We start from the raw sequence: 12,479 nt of genomic DNA on the forward strand, positions 1-12,479 counted from the left end.
AAAACAACTGCGACTCATCAGCTGTCGACGACCTTAAGCGTACCTTTTGCCGATTTTGTTTGTGACCTGGCAAGCGAGCACCGCCAGGCACGAAAGCATTTGCAACTTAAATATGTGCCTATAATGTTCTGCTAAATCCTGTGCCTGTGCCTGTGTCTTTGCCTTGCCTTTGCCGCAGCCCAGTGCACAATGTGGCGCATGCTTGATATTCGACATGTATTTTTGTCATGTTAACATGAATTATATTGACGCAGGCAGTATGTAAGTATATGTGTGTTGGTGGAGTATCAACGTTTCATTTACTCAATTATATATAACAACACCAAATACTACAAACAAAAAACTAGAACTACAAATATTTTTTATGGCTATTCCATGGAAATGCGCGCTTTAACAGCTGACATCGGAAATTTTGACGATGGGCAATATTTTATGAGGTGTGGAGTTTTGAATTGGTTTGGGTTTGGTTGCTTGAGTTTGTTTTGTTTGCGATAATTTCATTGGTTACGCTCCTTGGCCTCAATTTGTAAATCGAAAACTGTTTGCCGATGATATAGAAATGTAACCACGACTATATTTATAGTATAAAGAAGTATATACAATTTTTTGAATGTAAATAGATTGCGATATATACTGCGATAAGCACGCAGCGCTCTTTTATTTCTAGGTGTATCAAAGTATACAGCAGTATATGTTATTATATTATTCGTAAGAACATTGCATTGAATAAAACCAGCCAGAGAGCTAATATATATGACATTGTCATGACTAATTTCTTGAGTAATGCATGACAAATTGCCGTTAACTTACTGAACTAAAGTCAACGACTTGACTAGAATAAATGTTCCTTAATACATTTATGGTATGGTTGTCTACAAACTTTATTTGCTCTTAAATCTTTCAAAAGATAGCGTGTAAATTGATACTGAATTACAGCTTGAAACAAGGCAGTCTATGTTACCAACAGAAGATCCATCTAAAAAAGTGCATATACCATCTGACCAAGCATAAATTCTAATTTAAAGAAGTTGATACTGAGGAAAAAGAACAAGTTTCTTATTCTGAAGGATTAGATGAAGATAAAATTAGAAGATATTGTTGAATCTTTGAACAAGAATTGATTGAACATCCTTTGAAGATTCATGGATTGTTTTGGTAGCTACTGGTTTCTAAAAATGTCCTGTCGCATTGTATAGGCTGCTAAAAAGTAATCTATATTCCTATAATTAGTCTGTGAAGGTAGGCGCTTCAGCAGCAGTTTGTTTTCCTTCACCTTTAAAGAAAAGTAGGCCAAGAAAAAGCTGACTGACTGACCCTCTCTCTACTCTAAGATGAATTAAATTATTCATTTATTTAAATATTTATTATAATTTCGCAACGCTCTACAATTTCATTAATGGCTCATACTTTCAACAACAATTTTGCTCAAAATTTACAATGAACATTTTATAAACTCATACTAATCCCACACAAACACACATAGCCGTAGATAATGTTGGGTACGTCTTCTCCCGCAACAGACAGACAATCATCTTACAATGAATGCGACAAATAATAATAAACAGCACCATAAAAAGTGAATTGTCATGATTTCCGCCGCTTATACAACAAACAAAATCGCAGTCGCAGTCACAGCCACCATTTAATAGAGGAGCGCGAGCTGTGAGCAAAAGTCACGCCTTTAAAATGTAATTTCTTGCCAACACACAATAAACTCTGCAGCCGCCCGACCGAAAAAAAAGAAAAGTAAATACGATTTTTCCCGTAAGAAAATAAACAATCAACGGTGTAAAGAAACCGCACTGCAACAACAACACATGCGGTGGCAACAATAAAACAACAACAACAACAATTGAAAAGCGCCACAAAAATGATTGTATTTCTTAGCGAGCGGCTGAAAAACTTTAAATTAACTAAAAAGAAAAGAAAAATTAAACGAGTTAAGCGCACACTCAGCTGCCCTCTTTTTCATCCTATTTTTAAGCATTTGTGACAAGTTCAAGACATTAAAATTGCGTTTTTCAAAGTAGTTTAGGTCAATGGCAAGCCAGCTTAGATTTAGGTTTAAAAGGCGAACAAACTCGCCGATTATCACTGAGCTTTGTGCCAACAGCGAGGCAACTTTTAATTAAATTTAATTAAAGTTTTGCTCGCCAACTAGAAACAAGCAAAATTGACCCAATTCACATGTGCAGCAGCAAAGAATAATTGTAAATAGCAAAGAATAATTGAAGAACACACATACGCATATACATACATACATTGTACTATTCTATATATGGACTTCGGGGATTGTGTGATGAGTGTGACGAACTTAAGAAACTAAATCACGAAGAGACGAGAAGCTTTAAAGCATCTTAGATCAGATCCTTACAAAAGTTATAGGATGATTCATTAAATGAGTTTGCCCCAAAGAAGTCAATGTTATTAAGATTTTAATTAGATTTCGTCGATCAACTCTTCAATACCTAAACCTGCAGTCTGATCAAATTAAATTGGAAAATGGAGGCAAAAAATGTATAACAAATTAAATCAACTCTATGGCTGTTGAATGACATTATGCTAATTTTTTGTATAATATCATTCTATATTTTAATATGCAGTTACAGAAGGATCTGCCTGCAAGCAAAAAACTTTTAACAAAATGCACTTAACATAACGATAACATTACGAAACAGAAGTCAGCATTAACATTTTGTTGATTAGCAGCAGATAATTGTTGTGCTTTTAGAAGCAGAACTTTCGTTTGGCATTTGTTTTTGTTCGTTGCCGAAGTTTCTATGAGCCTTTTCAACAATTTGAATTCAAATCAAATCTAATGTCGTTTTATCAACTGATTCGCATTTAAATCATTGGTAGGAATATCATATTACCCAACTAATTAGTAGGACCATTATATTGTTACAGATTCTACAGCCCTGGTGTTATCATAACTAATCTTGACATGATTTTCGTGCTTGTTGTAGAACTGGATTAAAATACAAGTATATATAGTATGTACATCAAATTTACGTGAGACATCCTTCGGTTTGAATAAAAAATTGTATTTAATATTAATATTAATATTAATTATAATATTAAAATTGTAACAACGCCATTTGTTTTCCAGAAGTCTTAAATATGAGAAATCACAATACCGAATATATAGGCGTTCATTTCCATCCATACAATAATCCCATGATTTATTTTACGATGCATTTACCTGTGGAATTTCAAATTTGCTTTGAAAATTTATTTGAACAGTTTAAATGTGTTTGCATATCATCAAAGAATATCTCGAAAGTCATTGAAGTTATTTTTGTGAAACATAATTAGCAGCAATAAGTACATTGGGAATGAAAATAGTTTTGGCTTTGCTTTGACAGTTAACCTGATTTATAAAGGTGTCAGCTGAAGAGTGGCAGACAACTATAAAATAAACGACGCCAAATATAAAACACGCCATGCTTCAAGAACTTTTATTTAAACACCTCATCACATCGTAAACTTAAACTATGTAATTGTTCTAACTTTGAGTCCAATAGTTCAGTCTAATGTTAGAAATTTTACGCGTAATTTATGGCCACGTGAAAACAAGCCATTAAATTAGAAGGCAGACATTTGACAAAAACTTGAAAATTTACTTCCCCCTATGGGGAAAATATTCTACTCGAAAATTTATGTGCCGCTCTTTTGGAGGAAAGCGTCTTGTGCTTAGCAGCTGGAAAATTTCTAAACACTCATGGTTTGAAAAGAAAACATCTTGCGTTGCTTTTATTCGTACAACATTTTACACGTTGACAAACATAATTGTTATTATGGCCTTATTAAAACTAAAACAACACAAATAAAAAACATTACTAAAAATAAACAAACAAAAGAATACGAACAGCAGCAGCAGCAGCCGCAACTGCCGAAAGTTCAATGAACGCAACAGCAATCGGTAGTGGCAAGCTATACTATGTATATATGACGGGTTGTTTAGTGATTTTTTGTTTTTGCAACAGTTGGGCGCAAAGTGTTAGAAGTGGGCGTGGGAGGTGCTTTGGGTCAAACCCCTCGGGTAGTCCGAGCGATAAATTGCATACATTTAGTATGTAGTGGATGGAAGGAGGTGAAAAGCAGCCACCTGCTTAGCTCAGTGTGCCAAGAAAATCAATAAGTCTTAGGTATATTGTGGCAAGTAGTGGGAAATGGCCAGCAGATTACACATACGCCATGTGTGACCGGCTGTTCGCTAACATGGCAACGGGCTTGCATGTAAGCCAGTCGGCACGTCAGAACGTCAGTCTCCTGAGTCAGCTGAAGGTGAATGCACGCTAAATTAATCGTATCTGTGTGCATGTGTGTGTGTACTCGTATGTATGCATGTATGCCGAATAAAGTGTTGGTATTATTTTGTTCGCGCGGACTGCGCCTTAAAAGAGACATTTAAAATAAAGAACAAAAGGCGCCGAGCCAGTGCCTGCCTGCGTGCCACAAATACTTTTGTTGTAATTCATTTTAGACATTATTGAATCATATTGGTAAACAAGAATGCTTTGTAAAGTTGCACTAGAGTCAACAATCAAATATTTGCGCATTCAAAGTGAATATTTAAGCCGCTCAATAAATGCTCATATCGAGTGCAGGTGAAATTATTCATCTCAGTTGAGTCAAAAGTCAAGCAATAGAAATGTAAATTCATGCACAATTGATTGTGCGCAGATGTAGAGCGACTTGGACGATAAAGTTCGCTATATATTCGTTATATACTAATAACTCAACATTTTTCAAAAATTGTGGCAAACATCTTCACACAAATTTAATAAATATTTATTTCTTCAATAACTATTCAGGAAAGTTTTTACTTTCTTTGGACATTGCACAAGTCTGTTTTTTTTTTCATTCTTAATAATTATAAATTATTGCTTATGTAATTAAAAATAAAATAAACCTAATTTTCAAATAATTTTTTTTTTAACAATTATAGTAGTAATTTAATTTTCTTCATTTTCTTTGCTCAATCAATATCTTGATAGCTTGAAAACTCTATAAATGGAACTCTTTTTAGCGAACAATGAAAATTAGGTTATAAAAGTTTGAGTGTATTTCTTAAACATGCAAGTATATTGGCATACAAACAACAACAGCATCATTTATAACAGCCTGATAAAAGCTCTTTGATGAACGATAACGTTCGAACAACTCACATTCTGGTAAACAAGATTATTTCACGTCAACTTGAACGCAAGCATAATATATTCATCAATTAAGGGCGTTCCCTTTAAAAAACAAAAGTCCATTATAAGGAAGCTCGAAAAAAAAGAAAAGAAAAACCATATTGTTGTCCAGAAAAATTAATGCATTTAATATGTATTGCCTTGTTTTTGTTTGCATGCAAACTTCAGCGACGCACGCACCGGGTTGGAAAAACTGAGCGTCTATGTTTTGATTAGTTTAGGCTCATTAAGAAAACATAAAATGCTCGCATTACCGCTTAATGTTAACTCATTTATACATACACACAGTCGTGTGTATGTGTGAACCAACAATTGCACGCACTTTAGTCTCACTTTTTAATTAATAACACGTCAGCTGGGCCCACAAAAATGTCTGAGCAGCAACACTATAGTATGTGGGGTGAGTTGGACTTATACTCGTAATTAGGGGTTGCACTTTCAACTGCACATTATCGTGACGTCTAGGGGTTCCTCAGCTTGACTTCTGATGATATATTTAAACTGACGTGACGAAAGCATAAATTATGCAACTATTTCTCTTCGGTGGGTGTGTGCTGCTTTTGATGAATGATAAATGACAATACGAAGGTTATGCAACACGAGTACGTGCGCTAAAGTTTAGAAGAAAGCAAAGTTTTGGGGAAATGTTTGTTTGCTATTTGAAAAAGAAATCAACGTTCTGGGTACGTGCTTGACAAGCAGCAAGCAGATGCTTTTCAGTTAGTGTCTACTAATAGCAAATGAAGACTAACTAAAAAATGCATTTAGACTATGAATGTGACAAATTTGAAGTATTTATTTTATAGAAGATTACTGTGAAGGTAAGCAGATTTTAGGTTTTTGTAAATTAAAATTCAATAACAATGTTTATGCACTTAAGTTTGGTGGAAGCATTATTTTGAATTGGAATAAACAATAATTTAAACATAACTTCTTAAAATTGGCAAATACCCAACATCTAGTAGAGCGCAGATTTGTATAAAAATAAAATTGTCACAGAAATCGTTTACAATCCTATTTGTGTTTATAATGTAAAAGAAAAGTTGCTAGCTTTGGTCACAACCCTGAGCTTATAATATAAATAAATTTAAAAAAAAGACTTAATTTGACAATAAAACCAAACTGCAAATCAATAAAATCCAACAACATGACAACAAATATCCCACATAAGAACAACTTTAAGGAAATGAACCTTTATATATTGAACGCTTAAAATGTAACCTTTGATTTTACATTTACAATTACCAGTATATATTTTGTTTCTAGTAGTAGCTTTTTAATGTTTAATTATAAAATACATTTAGCATGATTTGTCTGTAAAATTTTCAAATTTTCTGCACAACAACTCACCTCTTTTTGGCTTTGCCAACATTGTAAAGTTCAACATGTTTGAATGCAGCATAAGCAGCCATTTTGTGTGTGTTTTAGGATTATTTGATATATGTAGAGTTAAACAATTTATTATATTTCCAGTTGCTTGCTTTATTTTTTATGCCGAAAAAATCTAAATATGCCAGAAACAGATTACAATATAGAGAGTGAGTAAACAAGGACAAATGCCAAAGAAAAAAAGTACATTTTGCAAAAAAAGAAATCTTTTTTTTTTTTTAAAGGGTTGCAGTAAAAGCACAGGACTTGCACGCTTGATGGCACTTCAATGAACAAAAAGGACTTGTAAGTGCAACGGGCGTTGAAAGCACGAGGAGCCGTTGACAAGCTGTCGCTAAAGTTGTTGCTGTTTGTGGGCTTTGTGGCAAGGCCCGAAGTGTGTTAAGTACAACATGATGCTGTTGCAATGTGTGTGATTGTGCTTGGATGATGACTCATCATGCAGCAGCAGAGCGGCTGCCCCGAAAAGGATGCCGTCTCTGCGCTTGTGTGTGTGGGATGCTGCTTTGTGCCTTTCGCCGCGCGTAAAATCAATAGACTTGCGTAAAATGTGCAACTGAGCACAACTCTCGGGAGAGTGAGTCGGTCAGGAAAAACTCTCTGCACCGACGCAGCAGCCAAAAGGGCAGCTGAGCCAAAAAGGATGCGAATGCGGCGGCTGCTGCGGCAACAGAAAAATGCGTGGGTCAGGCCACAGATACTGAATGCCCATATTTTAATTCAATTTTGCAAAAGGTTCTTCCATTTCCTGTAATTTCTGGCACACTCACAGAGTAACAATCAATAAATACGCGAGCTAATACGCACGACTTGTATTCAATTAAAAATTTATACGCACAAAAAACGAACGACGTTTTAGGGGCAAAATTCTCGTCACAGGATAATATTCACTTTAGAGTTTTAAAAACTTTCTTTTCACAGAAATTTTTGGAAGCCAAGTGGGTTTCAAGTTCAGTTCTCAGGGTGCTTAAATGTGTGTATGTGCTTGAACAATGCTTTGCTTTTATTTTTTTGGACGTTGTGAACGTTTCGATATGAAGCTTGCGACTGAAGCGAGTGGGGAAAAGTGAAAAACATTTTATACCACACGGCAGCGCTGACGGCGACGCAAAGTCTTATCGATCCAAAAACAACGACCAAGCCAAGCGCAAACAGCAAGCACTAAAAAACCACAACCAACAAAAACAGCTAAGAGCGCCGTGGCTGCAAAGAGAGCGAGCCAACGCGCGAGCGAGTGTGAGTACGATGTGTGTGTGTGTGTTTGCGGCACGAGTGTCGCACGAGTTGCATGTGCTTGGAGGTGGCTGGTGGGCTGCGAGCATCTGGCAGTGCATCAAAACAAAAACAAACTACAGCTGATTGGAGTTGACGCTGTGGAGCGCCACTCACTCACTTGCTCGCTCTCTTATTCGCGCTCTTCTTTCTTTTTTCGACTGCGTCAAACTCAACATAGCAGCCATGGTGAGTTGGCGTTGATGTTGGAGCTGCTTTGCACAATCAGTGTGTATGTGTGAGGGGCAGCCGAAAATGCAGTTGGCGCTGACTTCCAGCTTTTTCTGGGATGCTGGCCAAATAAACTGCCTCCAAATAGATAATTGATGCATTTTTAAAAGTCATATGCGCTATCTACAGAATTTAACTTTTTAAAGATTATAGACTATGTTCTTATTTAAAGTAATAAAGGTAATTTTAAAAAGCACACGATGCTAATTGTTTTACATTTCTCATGTGTACTAAAATGTTAGTGTGAGGATGACTCTAGTCTTCAGATAACAAGATGTTTAATTAAAAATAATATAAAGAAAGAAAAAATCTGTTAGTGCGGATTTAATTCCGTTCTTAATGTTACTTTATTCAAAAGAAAATGTTTGTAATTCATACCTAAGTTCTGTATTTTGAATTTCAATTCGTCTGTCCATTCATTTAGAAGTATATATTTGGAAGAAGGTATTGTTTTAGAATTTTCTTTTTAGATTACAGATAGTTTCAACTCAAGTAAATTGAGTCAAGAGAAAATGTATGTCGGTCAATGTTTCTGCACATCTTGAATTCAATATTTGAAAACAAATGCATTACTGAAGAAAAATAGGAAAGTAAAGTTTTGTAAATAAAGCGATTTTTATTCAAAAATGAATTCTAAGCAGTTTCAATTCCGTTTTTCAAGTTACTTCATTTAAAAGAAAAACTTTATCGTTTATAAGTTTTGATAGCATGCCACACATCTTTACCTCAATATAATAGCCATGCAGAAACTTTGAGAAATTCTAATGCACATATGTATGTGACTGGAAAGTTGTACATAGTATATATACTCGCATGTATTAAATAGACTACCAAATATGCCTGCACAAGTATAGTATGTAGTTCTCAAAGTCATATTCATGTATCTATGCCACTCAGCTGGTCCGTAGCAATTTCACATTGTTTTATGTATTTGCGTTTCTGCCAAGTAGTTGCCATTGCAAAATAATGAAAAAAAAAGTTGTTCTGCTCTGATGCATCTCACGTTTCTATTGCAATTGTTTTTTTTTTCTTTCGTATTTCGCCGCCATCTCAAGGCACACAGACACAGATATGGCCATCATCCAGCCAGTCTTGACTCGACTACTACGAGTACTGCCCACGTCTTAAACCCACCCAGAGAGCCAAAGAAACAACATTCGTAAATATATGCGACCTACGAAACCATTTTGCAAGTCGTACATTTTGCTGATGAGCTGCCAACATAAATCACTTTCATCATCGGTTGTAGCACTCGATTTTTATGCAGCTACTACATACTATATATACGAGTATGTATGTAGTAGCCAAGTCTAATTTTCAAGTGCCCGCCACTAATGAGGCTGTGACTGGGGCTGAGGCTGCAGGGGCTGCCTAAAAATGCATAGGACTGAGGAAAAAACATCAAAATGAGAATTGCATTTGCATATTTCTGCTTCTTGGAAAGCATTTGGCACACATTCGCTGCTTTTGCTTGGTCCCAGAGAACAGGAAGCTAAAAGGCGGCGGTGTTAGAGATATTTTTAGTATTTTTACTCTACAGCGAAGATGTTTTTGTTTAACAAATAAACACCCAAAAGTTGACAGTGCCCGTCTTGGAATAGACGACCAGACCGGGCGACCCAGTGCAACATGACACCATCGCCAAGCAACTTGCTGCCGGGTTTGGTTGGAGTAGAGCTGCAGCTCGTGGCAGTTGGCAGCTGGAACGGCACTGAGATTGGGAGCTGCGTGTCTGTGTGTGCGTGTGTGTGTGTTGCACGCCTGTGCGTAATGCACTTGCACTCTGCTGACTCTGCTGCCTGCCATGGGGGCATTGGCAACCCACTCTGTGGCAACTAAAAATAGGCGTCGTCTGTTCCAGAGGCGCAAACTGCTTCATCGTTGTCGTCGTCGCCGTCTTTGTCGCTTTGGGGCACGCCTGCCCATGCCTAATAGTCAAGTGTCGTTCAATGTTGTGCGTCGAGTGCATTGGAAGCAATAAAGCAATAGTAAGTGTTAGAGTTGTGCTGCATTGTTCAGTTTCGAGGTATGCTTACTGCGTAAAAATATTACCATATGGTTCAAAGGATGTCCAAAAAAGATTGTAAGATTACAGACTGAAGGATACAAATAGATAAGTACCAAGTTCTTAATGCATACGTTCATTGTTCATAGGAATTGCGCAAATTTTATTCAATTTTTATTTTAAAATTATTAAATGAATGTAATATTTATTGTAAGTAGAACATTATAATTATATTTTAATATTTAATTAAAATCTTGTTCCTAATATAGCGCGGCTGAGCTTCTAAACAATGGGTTCGTAAAAGAAGTACAGTACTTTGTTCCACTTCGGCTCTCGATTAGAACTGATTTTGCTTATAATTTATTTTTCGCACTTGCTAACAATATTGCTACAGATTTGAACTGACCAATTCTGTCGATAAATGTGGTTTGTTTTTTCAAAGAGTTTGATCACCTGGACTAACTAGCTTCGGAATTAGCTAAGAAGTGATCAGAGAACAATGGTTATGCCAAAACTATCAATTAATAAGTGCAGCTCGCGTTCAAATTATATTCCTTAGCTTAAAACTCCATACCTCCATGGGCGAATGTACAAATAGAAATAATTATAATAATGGAACCAAAAATCAATTGAATGATTTGACTTGAATATGAAATTAAAACAAACATTTTAAATACAACCTCTAATATTAAGTTACTGATTTTTTCACAATTAATTAAACTGGGTTGACATCTCTCTTATTTTATATTCTTGACTTGCTTTATCCTCGTCACTTGCAAAATTAAGTGTTAAACGACATAACAGAACAAATCTTCGAACTTTCTTATTGACAAAATCGCGAACTAGTTCTCCTACTGAGCTTTTAAAAATCGATTCGAGGAAAAATCGACACATCTCTTATATATAGTACCTATATGTGTGCTTAATCTTTACCAAATCGCCTGCCTCGGTGCTGTTAAGTGGACGTTGACTAGCATAAAAGTGTGGCATACTCTCCCACTTCTGCCCCAATATGCTCGTAAATACTCGCATGTGTGTGTGTTTTGACTTCGTGGAGTGCCCACACTTGGCACGTGGGTTGCCAGAGTGGCAGGCAGACCGTAGACAGGCGAAAAACAACAACAGCGACAACAATGTGTGTTAATGATAATCAGACAATCATTGACACTTTACATACTCCCATATACTTGTACTAACTTGTGTATACAGATACTACTCTCTTTGAAGAAATTTCAATCAATAATTTGCTTATCAAAGCTTAACAATTTTCAACGCCGGAGCAATAAGCATTGGAGCTGCAGTCCAAGGAAGCGGCTTGAGCGCCATTAGTTGTTGGCTGACTGCCCAAGCAAAACTAATTACCTTGCACAGCAATAACAACAAAAACAACAACAACAACATCGATAATAACAACAGGCCAACGTGGGCCATGGCATTAGACAAAATCAGCAAACTACAACATAATTACAAGTTAATTTTTGTATTTTTTTTACTATCTCTACTACGTGTAGTCTTAACATAAGCGATAAAGTCTCTCGGAAATTGCATTTTCCTCGTTTGATTAAACAGCAGCAGCAACAACAACAATATCAACAACACCCCACCCAGCTCCAAGTGCAAGCTGCTCCAATGGAGCAACTAACAATTGCCAACTAGGTAGGCGAAAATAAAAAAAATCTTGTTTATGCACCGGCTTTTCCGACGACCACCAACCACATCATCCATCTATACACCCCATGTTCATGTTCATTCATTTGTGATTTTGTTGTTGCGATTTATATACATATTTTTTGTTGCTTTTCTGGAAATTACACTTTTTGTCACAATTTGTTCGGGCTACGGTGTGAAATATTTTTGTGCTAGCTATTTGTAGTTAATTTTTATGGCATTTCAAGCATTTTAATTTAAACATTAAATATTTTTAAATAGCGCTCGAGGGAAACATTTTCTCCGTTGAAATGGCCAAGGAAGTTAAGTTGAGCAGCCAGTTTAGCGTTTCCGACTATCATCAGTTAAAGACTGATTTATTACCCAAATATTGCTGCTGAGACTGAGAAACTGTAGAGTTACGTATGCATTTGAATTTAGTTTTGAAAAATGTAAACCTGCTCTGCAGGTCTATAAGTTGAATCTTTAAGATAAGTTTTAGGTGAAGAACGTTCGGACATTTTGGTAGTAAAGCTGGGATTTCAACTAAAAAGCGGCATCAACTATTTCCATTTTCTTAACTATTCCGATAACATTTGATTTTTTGTAATGTAATTTTTTGTAATGTTATTTCAATTCGATATAATTTTGGCTTAGGCTTAGACCGAATTTCACAAGTAAGTCATTTGCGAGGAAAAAATATTGTTTCAATTATGAGCAGGATAAATAAATAG

The 12,479-nt window shown here is 35.9% G+C and overlaps 1 protein-coding gene across 7 annotated transcripts in view; it reads right to left on the minus strand.

Annotated features, from left to right (window-relative positions):
• LOC115625280 (microtubule-associated protein Jupiter) overlaps positions 1 to 12,479 on the minus strand; it is an 87,255-nt gene that overhangs the window by 24,432 nt on the left and 50,344 nt on the right. For 2 of the 7 annotated variants that reach the window (XM_030520287.1, XM_030520284.1), the window contains exons 1-2: positions 7,361 to 7,624; positions 6,552 to 6,705 (exon numbers count right to left, since the gene is read on the minus strand). The exons of 1 other annotated variant lie outside the window; for it this stretch is intronic. In XM_030520287.1, coding sequence (XP_030376147.1) covers positions 6,552 to 6,613 — 62 coding nt within the window. In that variant the 5' untranslated portion in view covers positions 6,614 to 6,705; positions 7,361 to 7,624. Of the gene's footprint in view, positions 1 to 6,551; positions 6,706 to 7,360; positions 7,625 to 12,479 lie in introns of those variants that run through there. 4 more of the 7 variants (XM_030520289.1, XM_030520286.1, XM_030520288.1 and 1 more) reach the window with 3 other exon arrangements.

Source organism: Scaptodrosophila lebanonensis, unplaced genomic scaffold (genome assembly GCF_003285725.1).
Source record: "Scaptodrosophila lebanonensis strain 11010-0011.00,11010-0021.00 unplaced genomic scaffold, SlebRS2 tig00000072-arrow-pilon, whole genome shotgun sequence".
NCBI classification, from domain to species: Eukaryota; Metazoa; Arthropoda; class Insecta; order Diptera; family Drosophilidae; genus Scaptodrosophila; species Scaptodrosophila lebanonensis.